The 18682-nt window shown below is 36.7% G+C and overlaps 1 protein-coding gene across 1 annotated transcript in view; it reads right to left on the reverse strand.

Moving 5' to 3' along the window:
• Positions 1-18682, reverse strand: part of LOC141477341 (guanine nucleotide-binding protein G(q) subunit alpha) — a 133877-nt gene that overhangs the window by 13040 nt on the left and 102155 nt on the right. Inside the window, exons 4-5 of the mRNA XM_074166471.1 lie at positions 11153-11281; positions 10042-10171 (exon numbers count right to left, since the gene is read on the reverse strand). Coding sequence (XP_074022572.1) covers positions 10042-10171; positions 11153-11281 — 259 coding nt within the window. The remainder of the gene's footprint in view (positions 1-10041; positions 10172-11152; positions 11282-18682) is intronic.

The following is an 18682-nucleotide window of genomic DNA, read 5'->3' on the forward strand; positions in this document are numbered from 1 at the left end:
CACCAAATTGCTTGCAGAAAAATCTTACTTCAGCTTCAATGGAAAAGGATGCTGAAAGAAACTTGTGAATAACTAATGTACAGAAATGTGCAGCTGGAGCTGGCTCAAGGCTTTCTCAGTGGTCGATGGCCATTGTCAGCAGTGATGCCAACCTTCACAGCAAACTCCCACAGCAGCAACGGCTCGTCGTGGCCTCCCTGGCTTTGCAGGCAGCTGGCACAAGGAAAATGAGCAGTGGGATCTTTGTTTCCACCACCCCCCCAAGATCTGCTGTCCTGGGCAACTTCTCCTGCTCTGCTTACATCTGCAGTCAGTCTGGAATTGCATGAAGACATACTGATATCGCCAGCTATTACTCTATTTTTCTTGTTATGACATACAGATGCCCACATAAAATTCTCCCACCCTCCACATAACCTGATATAGTCACCAGTCCCATATAAAAATACCATCAAGAAACACAGAGTAAAAAATACAGCAGACAAACTCCACAAGTGAATAGAAAGTTTGTTAACTATAAACAGATCATATAATCTTGGGAAAGATTATTCCAACATCTTATTAAACATCAAGGAAAAAACCCGCTGTATTTATTCACAAATCATGGAACTGTCCAGTTTTATGACTTGAAACTTTTTTAAAATGAAACAAATAAAAATAAAATGAAATTTCTTTCTGCCACGTACCTTCTACTATATGAAAGATTTCACACTGCAAAGTTTTTGTATGACGGTTAAACAAAAACCACAGATATAACTACAAGTCACGTTTTCTCATATTTTTATCCAAATGCAAACTCTTACTCTTCCTCATTTTTTAATAGACTAAAAAAGAGAATACTTCCTTCCACTTCTTTTTTTTAATCCCACACTTTCAGTTTCCATGTTGAAATGATGGATTTCTAGTTTGGACTTATGTATTGGAAGTCTTTCTCCTATCTGTTGCTCTGGAAAAATATGCAATTACTCCTGCAATTACAGAAATAATAGAATTGGCATAATTTATAAGCACTTGATTCTAAGAAGTCAAATCCTGAAAAATACCTGGAGAGTGCTAAGATAGCATTTAAAAGCCGTATCAGCTGCTACCCAGTAAAGGGAAAGCAGCATTTCCCAGCTAACATAGTGCTTTGACAGAAAAGACCAAGTACAGTATTAATCCGAAACAATACAGAAGCAGTAGTGGAGTTTCACCCATTATTGTCTTTATGATTGTCTAGAGTGGCATCTAGTGGGCATACTGTAACTTACATATTGAATGAAAAATGTAGTAATTAATTTTTGCCTTAAAAACTGTTAGTAATTTAAATAGCGTCTGTTAATAAAATCATAATTTCACAAATTTTGAGGAACTGAATTTTGTCAAAATTAGGAGAGAGAAGATGGTAACGACGTAAACAAGGTGCATTTTTCAGTCAACAAATTGCACTATGTATATAACTACATTTATGATAGTAACAAATGTTCATTTGAGTGAAGAGGCATTCAGAAATGGTAACTGTAGAAGAGGAGGCACTGACACAAGAAAGCTTCAGAAAAAAAAGCAGGGGTTAATATTTCAGAAGTTTAGTATCACAGTAATGGACTACGTTATTTTACCTGACAAATCTTGTGCATGCGAATGGTTTTTGTGCAAAGACCTGTATTAATTAGGAATGCCCCCAAATTAGACAAATGTCTCCAAATAAGACTTCCAGCAATTATATAAGTAGAAGCCATGTCTGACTGCACAGAAGGACATGCAGTGCATTCCTTGGCTAGAAATTTAATAAAGCTGCTACATAAAAGCTGGAAAATAACAGAGGAAATCAGGAAGTAGGAAGTAAGTGCAGAGTCCTCCACTATGAAAAAAAAATAAATAAAGTATCAAAACTGGAAGCACTTCAGATCTTTACCAGGAGTTTGAAGTATAAACCTGCAGTTATACTGCTGTAACTAGCCATCTAAGAAAAAACTGCACTGGTTGTACAAATATTTTGATGAATAACTCAATTGCGGTAAGAGACAACTTCAAACACAGAGCTCAGGAATAATTCCTTTATTTTCTTCACTGGTTTTCAACCGCTGTGCAAGCTAGCCTGACAAAAAAATGCTGCTAGAGGACTGGGAAGACATCTCTGTAGAAGAGAACTGTATTTTTAAATCACTTGGGAGAAGAACTATCATCTCTCCCACAACTTAAATTTGCAACACTGCACTTGCAAATATATGGCAATTTTATGTACCCCAGCAGAGGGGCAGATGAACCAAATGACAGCTGACATAAAATCAACATGTTCAACAACCCTCACACCACAAAAATACTGTCCAAAAAAAAAGTGGTCCAGAAAGTGTTCAACAGACATAGGCTGAACATTGCTGTCAAATATTTTTTAAATCAAAAAATGGCTGTTTAGATAGTTTTATGAAATAACATGAATGCCAGAATAATAATTTTTCATGAATAACTACATATTTTTGAGAAAAAAAAATGGATGAAAATATTTTAAAATTAAATTGTCATTGAAAAGGGCCCTTTTCTGGACAGTTTTGACACTGGTTATTGAAAAAAATAAGTGGCAGCCGTCTATGCCAGCAATTGCTGCCAATAGCAACATTTACCAGCAGCATTTCTGGCAGCCTCTGCAAGTGGGTTCACAATCACTCAACCTCCCATCTCCATTATGAACCAGCCACTTTAACAGAAGTGAGAAAGGCTCTGGCTCTCACTTATGCAAATGCTTCCCAGCACTGAATAGTTTACATTCGATAGGTTCTTTATCCACAAACTAAAAAGAAAATTATGCATATGTGTGAACAGGTATGAACAGATACAATACATACAGCAAGAATGTTTGGCACAGGTGGTTAATGTTTTATTTTCTCTAGTTTCCAAATAAACAATGAGTTCTGGAGATATTACTTCCCATGGAAATAACATTGTTAAATAATTATGCAGACCATCTGAGGATTTTAATTCTATCTGGGAGCTCATATTATCCCTCTGCCCCATGCTCAATTGTTCTGGACTGCTGAATGTTGATGAAAAAACCAGACAACTAAAGTATTGTATTTATTCACAATGCAGAAAAAGAGAAGTGCTCTGATCTCAACATTGTTTTCTTTCAGCCTTCACGCTAAGCCATGTAGGACTAGCCTGTGAATAAGGAACACAAAGTGCTGCAAGAGAAGTGGAAGCATGCCCAGATGTGAACAGCAAGATAGTTCTGATGAAAAAATGAAATACGTGCTTCAGATAATTGCCTCCATAAAGACTGAAAGTATTCTGAACTCTGTGGCCTCATGCCATTTCTTATTTTTGTCCCACATCAAAAGAAAGTGCTACTGGAACATTGTACCAATTTGTCACCACTTAACAGACCCCACTGACGAACACTACAGAAGTTCCATCTAGGCTTTGGGGTACTCATCTATTTCACATGTTTTTTGTCCAGATTCAAAACATGGAGCATGTATGCCTGCATCTATATAGCTGTATAAACACAAAAGTGACTTCACAGTAAAAATACTTATCCTGGGTTTCATGTAATAATTTTCATACAATTTTAATACATTAGACTTTAACTGGAATATTTTTTAACAGACCAAGCAATGTTGATCCTTTCTATTTGGGACAACCTAAGAATAATAAATTTTTCCATCAACCAAAAGAACTGACATCCTTGCACAGTGCCTTTATTCAGTACTTGAAGCACAGAAGTATCACAGAAAACCACCTTACAAAGCTCCTTCAGTTTTAATTTGAACTTGTGGCTGAGGTACTGAAGCCCCAGTTTTCTAAATATTCTGTTTTGTCTTCATACAAGAGTTACTTTTGATAAAATTGCAAGACAGTTTTTCAATGTAAATGAAGTACTGTGAAGGTAACTGCATTATTCAGACATCCACCATCAAAAAAAGTAGGGTTCTTTAGGGTTTTTGAAGAAGCTATGGCAAAACCTTATGGCATGACCACAAAGATGCTCCCCAAAGAAAGAAACAAAAAAAAAAATCTTTTACTTGGCAAACTATGATTTTTCTACTTAGAATCACAGAAGAATTTTTTGGAAGGCACCTGTGGAAGTCATCTGGTCCCGTTCCTTGCTCCCAGCAGGACTAACTTTGTTATTACATCAGGGTGCTTATGGCCCTGTCCAGTCAAGCTTTGAACATCTCTCTCCAGGATGGAGATCCTACCCCTCTAAGCCACCAATTCTACTTCACTCACTCACATGTTCAAATGTTTTAAAAATGACTGATCGAGACTGGCCCACAAAAGATTTGATCTGGTTACCATCTCAGGTTAGATGATGCAGGTCCTTAAAGCAGACACACCATTCGGTAGGGAAATGAAAGCCAGGGAACCGATGAATACAAGGCAAAAGCAAGAAGCCAGGAAAATTTGCTTTATGTCATCATTTCTGTGGATGTCCATTGAGCAATGTGGCATTTGTCAAGAGCACAGAAAAGATAGATCCTAGGTAACAGTTTAACGTGTGTGAAAGGAGGACACACGGGAAGCAATGGCAATATTGGACAAAGCTTGAAGGCACGTGTCTAGGATTTCTTAAGCCAAAGAATCAATTTTGCTATTACTTAAAAAACTCAGAATTCTTAAGCCATTCCAGCCTGCTTCATATGTTAGAAACATTTTCAGCAATCTGAAATCCGCGATCTGGGATCAAATCTGTAAATACAAGAATTGTAAGAAGGCAGCAGTTTCTATAAAACTTTATTGCAAATCAGATGACAGCTCTGATGATTAAAGGGAAGGAAATACTAGTTTAACAGAAATTCAGTTACACATTATTATGTTGAAACTAAAAATTTTGGTTGCAGCTAAATCACATAATTTATTAAGAAACAGTACAAGCTTTGGAAAAAAGAAACCCTTTAAAAAATCAACCAAAAGCTAAAAAAAAAGGCTTTAAAACAAGAGCTTTTTAAGAAAGAGCAGTACTCTACTACAAGGAGATTCTACAAGAATCTCCTCTTTTTCTGATTAAAAAGAACCAGTAATGGTTATTAATAAACCTCTTAAAAGGGTTGCAAATTGCCCATCTGGACAGGATATATAAATGAATTAGATCTTAACAGTAAAACCAGTTCTATTTGCTTCGTTATTCAAGGTCAGTGAAAAGCCAGCATATAAACTACCTATGAAATAAAAGCTTTTAATGTTATATTAATGTTACTATTTTAACAAAGGAAGAGACTGATTTCAGTGATTCTGTTATACGTGGCTTCATTTATGTATGAAAAGAAACTGCTTAACAAGTAAAATAATGAAAAAACTATTGTTTTCCTAAGGCATAGAGATGCATATATATTTGTATGTATGTATGTAGGATACAAAATATGTATCTATAATGCTGGACATTAGTGAAATTCCTTACTAGAAGTCAAAGTCGAAGAATATTAAATATTGTAATATTTACTATTACAATATTTATTATTTATTATCATAATATTTATATTGTAAATATTAGCAACATTTTTCTCCAATCTTGTTAAAACTTCACATTTCACAAAAGTATTTCTATATTTTTTTAAACTAAAATGTATCAGCTCTCACCAAAATAATCTAAACTGGCATTTTTTGCCAAAATTATTTTGTTCAATGCATATTCAGAATACTCATGCTGATTTACTTCTAAAAGTTATCTTTTATCTATTAATACTTTATGCTGTCCAATGCCTCTGTAAGTATGCAGCCACCCATGATACCTCAAGAGAAGCAGTATTTGCTTTTTGATAGTTTAGAAAATTTCAGAATTTCACTTAGCCTATTAATCCACTAATTTAGCTGAACTGAGGAAATTGTATGCTGTCTTTTCTGGTTTTCCTCTAGGAATACAGAAGAAGAAAGATCTCAGCCTACAAAAAGCCCACATTTACATAAGACCATAGATATACACAAGCTACATGAAATCACATATGCCTTAAAACTTTCAGTGCACTAATGTGGAAGAAAAGTATGTATAAGCATCAGTAACTATTATCCTTTATTTTGTCATTTCCAAGTACTTAACAAGCTCTGCAGAGATAATGAAAACCTCTTTTTTATGAAACTAGATTTTACAGGTATACTGTGATGTTTCTAGTCCTTCCACAGCTGCAAATGGTTACCGGTTCTCTTATAAAGCTGGAAGTTGGTTTTGCATTTATTGTACTGAGACCATGAGATTTTGTATGTTTGGAAGAGCTACATGTGATACATATTTAATGTAGTATATCTTGGAATATGGATTATTATCCTTTACCTAGAAAAAATCCTTTCTTTAAGAAAACAAGTTGTTTTTTAAAATAGAAAAGTTCTTAACTGTGCTTTATGATATAACTGCAAATTACTCCCGATCTGCTGGTATAATTCACAGTAAAAGCCTGACCTAGAGAACATAATACATCATAAATTAATTTACCAGAGAGATGATTCCTTCATTTTTTATCTTACCTCTAATTCTGTCAGTCTTTTCTGAAAAAGTGATAAGGTCAAACATCTGATAATTTAACTTATAACATGTATTCCTTCGTCACATCATACCAGACTGAGGGACGATTTACTTAATTTACAGCACTATTAATGTCATTAGTATATTATGTCCTTTGGATCAAATTTTGCCCTCATTTCCACCAATGAATCTAGACAGAGTTACTGTTTTATTAAGGGCAGAATTTGGAACAGTTAGCTATCTCTCCTTTTACATTAATTTAGGAACAGAAAGGCATTTCAAAGCTGTACATCATCTGAAATTTTGAAAGATGTTAAAATATACTGTCCTTACCAATTCTTCCTGCTTCAAATTTATGCACCAAAATCAGATGGTTAGTTATGTACAATCCAGACACATACTTGAGAGGAGAGCTGACGTTGTTTCTGAGTATTGCCTGTTAGAGGAATCCTAGTTAAAATACAGTTGGGCAGTCATGCGTACGTTTCTTCAGGACTGAAACCTCTAACTCTATAGCTGCAGATCTTTGTCACGGAAGTGCAATTTCACAGATGTATCATTAAGAGTCATCGTACACAGGACTCAGAATAACAGGCAATCTGAACACTCGTCTTATTTTCTATGCATGAAGTCCACTTACAGAGTAGTTATAATACACTTCTCAGAACTTTTAATACTGATCTCCTCCAAGGACACGGATGACAGAAACAGTTCCTAGCTCAATCCCACACATATCCAGTGGGTAAAAGCCCTTGAGAGACACTAGCAAAACTTCTCAACTCAGTATAGCCTCATCTGATTTATAATCCAAATGTATTTCTCCTCAATAAGCTAAACAAGGGAAGAAATGGATTTACAACTGATAGTCTATCAAGTACTACACTTTAAAATACAAATCAAGAGTCTTAAGGGCTCTAAACCAGCTTCATAATGATGGTCAGATAAAAACACATGCACCAAATGGCAAATAATAATTCTTACAGATTTATGTTCACTCCTGAAAATGAGATTAATGAAAAAATGTATTAACTAAAAGCCACAGATGATTGAAGAGTATAGGTTTTTTTATAAAAACATACTATGAGGAAAAAGACTTCAGGCAATAACATGCAGTGGACTAATTAGAAAAAGAAAGTAGGCCATCTAACAAAAAACATACTGTTTAATCAGGCCATGAAAGCAATGCAAAGGGGGTAGGAGAACACTGCAAGTTGTTGAGTCAGATCTTTTAGTTTCAGTAAGAGGCACACAGATCAAAAAAGCATTAGATTCTATCACAGTATCACACTGATAGCATACATACGAAGAAAGTAGGGCATTTACATGCACTCCCTCACTTTGGTGCTAAAATTTTAAACCTGTTTCACAATTTAAAGGTAAGTGTGAAAACTATCTCTTGTCTGATTATCACAGTCTCCAAATTAAAGTACTGTAAAATGAAAATATTTTTTGGGGGTAAATTTCTTAATTCAAGGTGTCAACTAACATATTTAAAACCTCTTCCCATACTTCTGTCACACCCATATTCAGACAAACCACACCGTGCTTTAGGTGGAATAAATAAACCCATTCTTCTCCCATGCTTTATGGGACTGTAATGTTTAGAGATACAGGGGAAGGAAAAGGAAGGGAAAAAAACAGTCCTCTGGTGTACCAACAAAATCTAGATGGAGAAGCTACGGCTTGCTGAAAGACAAAACCAAGCTGCCCATACAGATGCTTAGCTCTAAGACAGTCTGGATCCATCCCAGAGCTAGAGTAACAGAGGCTTAAGGCTGCTGGAAAGCGCTACTAGGGTATGTATGTATGACTTTAAAACAAAAACTGGTTTGAATTAAAGTTATGGATGTATTTTAAACTGGAAGACAAAAAGACTCAGAAGTTTTCCACTGTTGTTACTAAGAAACATAAATAGATTAGCAGCGAGGTGGAAGAACCATCTGCAAGACAATGAGGAGTTTTACAGCTTTTGCCTCCACAAAGTGTTTCAAAAGTGAAAACTTGAAAAATCAAAACAGCTTAATGAGAAAAGTAATCTTTTTCATAACAGTTGAAAAGCAGTTATAGAAAAGGCACCACTTCAGTATTGGAGAGTCCAAAATGTAAAGCTATTCTTCAGCCAGACGCTCTATTCAGTTCACAACACAGGAACCCTTTTAGCTTACGGGAACACCGAGCAGTATCACGCACACCAAATGATTCAGCCTAGGAAGATATTGCTCCATCTTCTAGAGTTAGGGATGCTCTAAGTAACAACCTGCACACTGAAATTATCTGACAAACCAAAGCAAGGGTCTGAGCAAGCCACCTAACTAGAACAGCATACACTTAATAGGGAACCAGCATCTGGTAGAGCTCTACCTGTGAGACAGTTCCTATGAGGACTTCTCCTTATGAGAAAGGTAATATGAAACAACAGTGATAAACAGCTAACATCAGGAAGTTTGGAAGTTTATTTCGGATAGTCAGAATAGCATTTGAAAATCATCACAACTAGTTTTTCTTTCTGTGATTGCCAATATATTTTGTTTTGACTTGTATAATTAAAATGCTTAGTACTTTTGTGTTGACTTTGTGGCTACAAAAGAATAACGCAAACGGAAGAAGATAGAACCAGACATTTCTGGCTTGGCTTGAAATGAGCCAAGTCTGACTGGGTCCTCTTTTTATCTACACATGTCTAGCTTCCAAATTTACAAGAGATGTAGCTGGTGCAGATTACAACATCATTTTTGCAAATTCAGCTTTGAATAATATAGTTGATTATATAACTAACGTAACAATAATTTTCTTTTATGCAAAGATTATAAATGTAAAAGCTTTCAGAGCTCCTAGACTTTATTAAAAAATGAATCCTGAAAAAAGTTCAGCGTAGAAACATGAATATCCAGGGATACCTGTTTTACTCTGTTATGTCAACCATTATTTTAAACAGTGAAATCAACATGTATGCAGCCATGAAGAACATTCCAATGTTTTCTTTTTTTCACCTAACTTTTTTAAGTATGTGTTAGAAGACTTGCATAAGACAGTGATAGTGAGTAACTCACAGAAGTTTGATTAAAAACTTAAAATAGTCCTCAGGAAACACAAAAGACCCCTGACTTTAAATCATCTCCTTCCTCTGTAAAACTACATTCAAAATACTGGATACTAGTGTGCTTTGACCCCTCAGCTCATACACTTTCCTACTTCTGGTTTTTTTTGAAATAAAAATACAATATACATCCCATGCCTTAAGTCAAACAAATGAAGTTTACTACTTTAGGGTCTGTTCTAGCTCAGAATTTATAAATTTTGTCTTCATTTCCATTTTTTGTGGCTCTGCTACATAACACTAACTGCACAAACAGCTACACTAAGAACGTTTCTCTGTATCCAACCATATTCCCCTTCAACACAAAATACATAGGTTTCTTTGAATCCTCTATGGAGTAGGTCAGCTTTGCCATGTTTGAAGACCGATTCCCTCCTCCCCTCTTGAGTGCTTTTCACTCCATTGAGTGCAGTTACATACGACTGCTGGTAGATGCATTTGGAAAACATCTGGAACTGGGCAAGTGAAGTTGTTTTTTCTTTAAAACTGGTGCTTTTTGCTTATGCTTGCTTACCTCATTGTCTGACTCCACAAGCACTTGATCATATTCACTAAGAGCTACTAGGAACATGATAGATGTGACATTTTCAAAGCAATGTATCCATTTTCTTCTTTCTGATCGCTGGCCTCCTACATCCACCATTCTGCAAAATTAATACCTACATTAACTTCATGAATGCCTTAACAGATAAAGACACAAGCACACACAAAATGACAAAATTCAAGAATTCAGTTGAAAACACAGTTTGGTTTTGTTTTCCTTAACAATTTTTTCCACTGATGTTTAATGGAATCTGCTCTAAGTATACAGTTAATCATATTTGCTTTTAAGTCTGATGTGTTTTCTGTATTTGAATTATTGTCGGTCTCAAAACTCTCAGATTTCTGAGATACAAAGGTCTCACGAGCCATGATTTGGCAATGTGTCGAAATCTGCTCTATTCAGCAGAAACAGATGTGAATGGAATAGACTTGGTGGTTTGCCCTTTTCGCCCACAAATCACCAGAGACAGAATTCCCAACTTGTTAAAGCTGCCCCATTTTAAGAGGACAAATAGAATACAATACGTATCTACTAAAACTTTTAATAGCCAATATCAAAACTCTAATTTGCTTGCAATGTATTCCCACTTCATCCCGTGTCTCAGTGTAACTAAACACAGGCGTCCAACTTGCAATTGCATATTTTTTAAACAACTGTACTTGCACTCAAGTAGGATGATTTCTCTCTAACCAAGAATAATTTCTCTTTAAAAATCAACTACATGAGTTGTAACTTTGTATTCCATAATTTACACGAATGACAGGTGATTGTATTTTCAGATTATTATTCATAGTGAAAATTATGTATTATTGAAAAGACAGATTGCAGGTTTTCTTTGAGTAATAACTACCTTCAGAAAACGACAAACATAATTGTCTGTTATTGTTTCGATATCTTTAACATCCACTCTTTCTCAGATGTGGACAATTACATTAAAATATATTGATCAAGCTCAAATTTTAAAAACATAGAATAATTGCTTTTCATGTACTTTTAACCAATATCCTATACATGGCATTACTAATGTGGAAGAAGACAAAAGAAACAAAGCAAGTGGGTGTTAATTTTTTTTTTTTTCTACCTGAAAATGACGCTTTGTAAGTCGAATGGATATTCAATGATCCCCGTTGTTGGGACTCGAACTCTGAGCACATCTTGCTGAGTTGGCAGATAGGTGGAATCTGCTATGCGGTCCAAGTCATTAAGGTAGCTACAGACAGGGAGAAACAACAGGAATGCAAGACAGTGACACCATCATCCCACTGAGGAAAAGAGAAAGGAAGACTTGGGAATGGAAATGGGCTGTGGGGTAGGAAAAAGTGCAACAGAAAAAAGAGCATTATCGGCATAAAACAGGGGACAAAGTATAAAAGTGTGCTCCGTTCTCCGTTCCTGCACACTTTCATAGCTTCAAGTAAATTCTACAGAAGGGTAGCATAATTATTCCGGTTATTTTCATACAAGTCTGTTGGTTATCACAAGTTAATTCACCAAAGATTCAAAGTTTTCAATTCAATAATTCTAGGTAATTTAGAGACAAATAATATAATGTGAAAAATATAAAATTGCGGTTTTATTTGAATATGTAACATATTTTACGATATTCATTCTGCAGTGTCTACACAAATACATGGACAGACAAACATGAACCTCCCAAAGAACAGTGAACTCATATAAAATAGATCATTATCAGTTATAAAATGATAGGAGGATAAATGGTACTGTTTGGAGATTAAATAAAAAAAAAGAAAAACCCCATCCACTGACAAATTAAAAAAAATTCTCTGGACCTTGTTACCAGGAGGCAGCACTGGTTATTTAGTGGGATCCCTGGAACCTGAAAGTCCTGCATTCACACTTCTGATTAAGTTAATAAGTCTGCAGTTCATTAAATACTCTCCAGTTGGTTAGCAAACAACCCCAAATGATTATAAAATTGCTTGTAAAGGTTCATTAACTACAACACAAAACTCTTCTGCGATTGCTTAATGGTGGGTTTCAACCATAAAGCACTGGTGTACTGGAGGTTTTAATGAATTCTCATAAAAGAGATACTTCCAAAAAGATGTGTGTGTGTAATAGACTGTTTGGGTCCAGGAGCTAGACATCACATGAAACCAGCGCACCAGGAAGCTTGGGCTCTCTGCATGGTAGATGCCTGGGAAAAAGACTGCTTCAGGAAACGAAATCCTTGGGCATTTGGTTACTTCCTAGCACAAGAGTGACCTAGAGATAGCCACTGAGAAGATAAATTAACCTATGGATCCCCTCATTCATTCCAGGAGAGGAGAGCAATTTGTAATTTATTGACTGATGATCAACTATCCCTAAACTCTGAATATGTTCTTTTCCTTGTAGCTATTAGAAAGCGCTCTTCTAAAATAAATACACACAAGAAATAATTAGACTTCTTCTAGGTGCTTTAAATGATTTCTATATGAAACAGTGAGAGAAAGTTATCCTGAACAATGACAGAAACAAAGCAGTTTGATTTCTACCTTACAGCAAAAATACATAAGAATTGATTTGTTAGGTCTGGGAGGGAGCCAAAAACATTATAAAATCTCCCTCACTACAATTTTATTCATGAATGATTAATCTGAGAGTAAGCAGTGAATGTGAGAAAGTTACTCATAGTTATAAAGATGTATTGAACCATATAATATCTCTCATGTAATTCAGAAACTACTACTACAAAAATATTTTCTGAGAACACCGATTAGCTTCTGCCAATAAGGAGAAGGCTTGAGAGTCTGAGAACTTATCTGCCCTCAGGTGTTTACACAAAAAAGCTGAATGGATAAGCACGTTATTGAATTGTTGAGGGGTGGAGGGGAAAGTGTATGTGAATAAAATTGGTAACTACCACAGTAAGAAACTGATAGAGACCATGAACTAGCTTCTTTTTCCCTCTCACTCCCCCAAAATTGGTTATGGTTGGTGACTGTATTTTGGAAGGGTCACTGTGGGTCATTACATGCTATAGTGGTTTTCACAACAGCAGAATTTTAACTGAATAAATTAGTAGGTGGCCCATTTACACATTTGTCTTGTTGTGTTCCTTTAGCAAGCTTCAGCTGTGGTCTCCAAAGTGAGGCTGGTTACTGTACCTCTGCACCACCAGCACAGTGCACACGCAACTAACATACGCTGGAATGCACATCTGGCTGATTTTAAAAAGGCAATAATGCAAAAGGATGTTATTAAATAGTTAAATCTCATTTGTGTTACTGGAGAACATTAAACAGGCAGATGAGTTTGTTTTTTTTTTTGTCCTAACACAAATCATTGATGTCATTAAGCTCCAGAGGCATTCATTTATCTCCTTAAAAAATACTTAGCTTTTCCTCATCCTCTTTCGGTTCTGCTCAAGTTCTGCTCATTCAATTACTAAACAGCAGCCCTCTGACTCATTTCACCTGTAGCATCTTACAAAACCTATACAGTTCATAGAAGAGACCTTATGCGATCTCATGGAGTCCTATTTCTGTCCCAAGATTTCTTCAACTAACAGATGAAAGGATGTTGGGCTCTCTAAGAAGTGTCTTAAACACACATGCAAACTCAGAGTCAAGGAAACTGTGTCAAAAACATTTAAGAGTCCCTCAGAGAAAAAAAAGAATCAGATAGCATCTGCAAAATCCTTTAAAATCTTTGTGATACTGCAAATCATAACCAGAATCCACAGTCTGACAAAAGCAGTTTAGAATACATCCTGCATTACTTTTAATAATGACATTTAGGCCCTATAAATCTTTCATTATTGCTATTTTCATGTTGTGAGCATACAGCAAATAGTCAATGAAATTCTGTTTCAGTAGGAAAAAAGATATTTTTCTTTTAAGTTTTGAATTTTTTTTTTTTACAGAGACTTTTGATGCTGAAGAATCACTTGTGCTGGAATTCAGGTTTTAATGAAGTTTGTGCGTTGTTGCTCTGAATCAAAGGAGTAGATATTTTCTGCTACTGACTTTAACAGTTCTGCAGATAACTTGTTACCATACGAGAATACATAACTTCACATTCTGCTATCAACTTCAACAGGATTAAACATTTTTCTGAAAATCAGACTGAAAGCTTTGCCTGCAGTAGCAACACAAAGTTCCCTTCAAGGTACTCTAAAATCACTAAAAACTCTTTAAGTATCTCTTAAAATTCATGTAACCTCTAAAACAAAGCAACACAATTAATCAAAAAAATCTATTATCTTCAGGATATGTACATAAGAACATGTATCATTGTGATTGACATCAGGGTCTTTCTCTTCCATTGTACCCACTGCTTTATATCACATCTGAAGATTTTTGATATATTGCAGAAATGAATCGTCTCTCTTCAGTCAGATGCAACCTTCCTACAATGCCAGTGGAAGCAAATCTGCACATTTGCACTCAATACATTATCGTGACTTTTGTATGATTTGCATACACTTTTATGTCCATAGTACTACACAGAAAAAACCCCAGACATTTTCTCTTCTCAAAGCACATTGCACTGCATTAGGAGATGTGGGGTAACATCTGAATTTCTTTAATAACTGATTTGTTGGCTTGACTCACTGTTTCAAAATGCTGAGAGGGAACACCTAAATGAATAGGTGACTATTTACATAAAGCAAAAAGACAACTGGAATACCATTAATATTTAAAGACATACTACCAACACACACAATTTAAAAATATTACTACTATAGCTGTTCCTGTGACTTTGAAAATTTAGAATTTCATTCATTTGGTTTATCATCGTTTCACTCATTGTCACAATAAAGACCTAATTTTTAAAATCTTCCTCATACCAAGAGGGTTGGAAATTTAATTTTTGTTTTCCCACATGAAAAGAAATTCTCTGAACATCAGGGGAATGCAGGACTGCATGCATATGCTTTAAGTATCCTGCAGCATATTAAACTAACAACTTACTTGATTTTAAATTAATTTAGCAAGCAGCAACTTTAAATAAAAATATCAAAACGTGCTAACTAATGCCAATTCTTTTCCACCTTCAACTGTGCTGGCTTAAGCCCTGCTCTAGCTGCGTGTCTGCCCAGCCCCAGCTGCCAGCTCTTTCGCTTGTGCAATGGCTTGATAACACATTTCTGTCAAAATGATTTGGCACGGTGAAGAAAAACTATTAAAATTGTTCAAATTAAGCTAGTTTATTTGATGGATAGAGCCTAGGGTGTGGGAAGTCCGTACACTCCAGCAGGAAAGCAGGGTGGAGTTGCTTCCTCCAGTGGCTTATCTGCAACCAGAAGAGGACTTATGCAGCCAGCACTATGTGAAATGTCTTGAGTCACACAATTCAGATGGGTGAGGAGTGAAAGAAAATTAAGATTTTTATTGCTTTTTTGCATATCTGCTTGTTAAAAAAAATGATTCACCATGGCTTTAAAGCACTTATCTAATGCAGCCCTAAACAAAGTACTGACAAATACATTGCTCACCTGGGCAAACAAATCCTGTGCACACATAAAAAAATTTAAGCATGTAAGAGATATGCGCAGAATATTTTAGGATAAGCACCTAACTCAAAATGTATGCACAAATATCGCAATCAGCCCTTGCAATGCAACACTAACTCTTCAGCGTATTCTAGAAACAGCTACACATGCGCTCTTGCAAACAAACCACAAGACTTGTCATAAACACGAACTTCCACAAAGAGTGTTGCCAACAACTGCCCAAACCAGATGTTTCCTCAGTTTATTAACTTCAAAATTTAAAATCATAATAACGATATGGATATTGGAAACACCCTGGCAGCTGTCCTGAGGGCTAGTCCAAAAGTGGGTAACCACCAGCCTTATCATGGGGAACTCAGCTGCAGGGGTAGCAGCAACTGTGCAAGACGTTTAGGTCTCAACTACATGGCACTCTGAGTTTATTTTTATCACCTGCTAAGAAATTTCTTACTTTGATGAGACACTGTAGCTATATGGCCTCTCACCCAAACAGTACCTACTCAGCTAGGCATTACACAAAGGAACAAAAAAAGGGAAAATTGCATAAAATTACTTTAAAAAAAATAATAATCCAACCACATGGGTCTGAGTAAATTTAGAGTACAGACCAACTTTAAAAAGTTAATTATACCTGTAATTAGTTTCGTAAAAATGAATTTTACTGGCTGCTGAGGTAATTTTCCAGGGGGTTACTATAGCTACAGGCAGAAGGTGCATTACTGAGGCGATGCGTGTGTAATGAGCTGCTGGCAGTGGCCCTCCCTTGACGTCAGGACAAGCTGCCACCACCTCGCAGCACGCTTGTGATCTGCATCATGACCAGAAGTGGAGGAAGCCTTTTGTTTCCCAGTCAGCAGTGAGAGAGAAGCACTTACTTTTAATGTGCTTTCCACCACCTGTGACAAGGTCCAAGACCGCAGCCAGCTTCAGGGAAGCTGCCAGACTATGGAGGTGCTAATGGTGCCCTTGAAAGAGAGCTCAGTTCAAAGGTACTGTTTGTCCACACTTCAAAATAAACAGCAGTAGCAGGATCATGGGAGTAGACTGACTGGCTCTGTGCTTTCCTACATGCCTCTCCCATAGAGAAATCAGGCAAAGAAGTGAGACTCCTAACCTTAATAAACAAATCAGAGTTGTTTTAACCAATAACCTTCTTTAAGAAGTTAAATATAAACCCTGCCACCGTGAACAGGCAGATCAACATTCAGCTCTAATTAATTTCCCAGAGCTACAACGCCTAACGAACACAGACGATTGAAACTTCCTGGAATTTACTTTCAGTGAATGAGGTCTTGAAGCACCTTCAACGTGAAGAGACACGGGGCAAGCACTTCAAACACACACCCTCCTCCAGCCACGAGCTACTAGATGTTTTCCAGCATCTTTGAGGTGTGACTTTTCTTGCAAGTAATCAGGTGATAAAGTACCATTTTCTCAGGAATAATTCTGTAAGATGAATTTCTGTAAGTTTAACCTAAGTTTACTGTATAGCTGAATTAAATAAGAGAAGGCATTAAGGCATAGGCAAAGGTAGGAAAGCTACCGCCTTCATCATAGAATCATAGAATGTTTAGAGCTGGAAGGGACCTTGAAGATCATCAAGTTCCAACCCCCCTGCCATGGGCAGGGACACCTCCCACTAGACCAGGTTGCTCAAAGCCCCATCCAGCCTGGCCTTGAACACCCCCAGGGATGGGGCTTCCACAGCTTCTCTGGGCAACCTGTTCCAGTGCCTCACCACCCTCACAGTCTCTAACACTCATTTCCCTTTCTGAGGTTAAAAATGAGATTGCTGTATTTATCAGTACTGCCTAACAACTCCTCCCAAACTCAGCATGCAACACTGATGTAGCTGAATTAATATTCACTAGCACACCAATTAATCTTGTGCTTAGGAGGAATCTGCCTGTGAGACCTTGTAAGCACAGAAGTCCCTGGGGAGCACAGTGCCTCTGTAACACACTGCTGAGGAGAAGGGATGACACCAGAAACACTCCAGAAGTCTCTAAAACGAACCCAAACATGTTGAAACAGAAGTAATTACTGGTGCTGACAAAAGGGTCATACTAAAACCAGTAAAGATGACTTGTTACCACCCAGCCAGCAAAGAACGTCACTGTTTTTTAATCTATATGGAAAGAGTACAGTGGAAGAGGTAAGGGAAAAACCTCAAGAAACTCTGCAAAGTTTGTTGTTTAACATAAAGTTTGTTGGGGGATTTCAGTGTAACCACAGCTATAAAAGCAAAGCTTAGCAGCAGTATTTCATATGCAAATATTTTCACTGTGTCCAGCCACATGGAAAGAAGATAACGCATGGCTGGCTGTTTCCAGGTATGATAGTAACCACAAACATTTACATCTTTTCAACCCTAAAGCTCTCAGGTTTAATGCAAAAAAACCCTTAAGTTAGGATCTCTCATACACATACAGTGGCGGTGGAAGTAAAAATAAAGCCTTAACCAAAGTCTATGATTAAGGCTAATCAGGAAAACTATTTAAGAAGATTTCATTTATCTCTGTTCTTTGGAGCCTGGCTATTCTGTAATTGGGTAGGGCTACCCTCCACACTGTTGTTGGGATTTAGTGTGGTTTTGGGGGCACTGGAGTTTTTTTTGTTTGTTTAGCAAAACACTGAAGTGGCTGATGAGAATACTCCAAACTAGCACTAATTTTGACCATGTGCTGGAAAACAAGATTTGAAAGGGAAAAGCCTTTTTCTACATTTTTGAAAATGCATAAAACTTACTTGTCTTTCAACTCCACAGATGCAAAATTTTAAAGTTGCTCTAGCAGGATTTTTCCTATCTCACAGCGCTGCCAGAATAACTCACACAAGTGTCCTCTTTGCTAACATGCAGCAGCACAGTAAATGGAATCGGTTTTCAGCGTACACAAACAAGCTGTGAACAAAGCTAAGTATAAATGAGTACAGGCCATGTTTTCAGAATTTCTGTAGAGGTTCGCATTTCTGAGCAAACTGGTGAAAAGTGGTGTGGCCAGTTTCCAGAACTACCTAATCTTAATTTGAAGTAAACACGGTAAACCTAAGATCTCTGCAGTGAGGTAGGAAGGAGTCTGCACTGTGTTCTTTTTATCCCTATCCCACCCAAATCCTACCAAGCTGTCTCCCCTCAATTTCCTACATGGC

The sequence above is a fragment of the Numenius arquata genome, chromosome Z, assembly GCF_964106895.1.
Source record: "Numenius arquata chromosome Z, bNumArq3.hap1.1, whole genome shotgun sequence".
NCBI classification, from domain to species: domain Eukaryota; kingdom Metazoa; phylum Chordata; class Aves; order Charadriiformes; family Scolopacidae; genus Numenius; species Numenius arquata.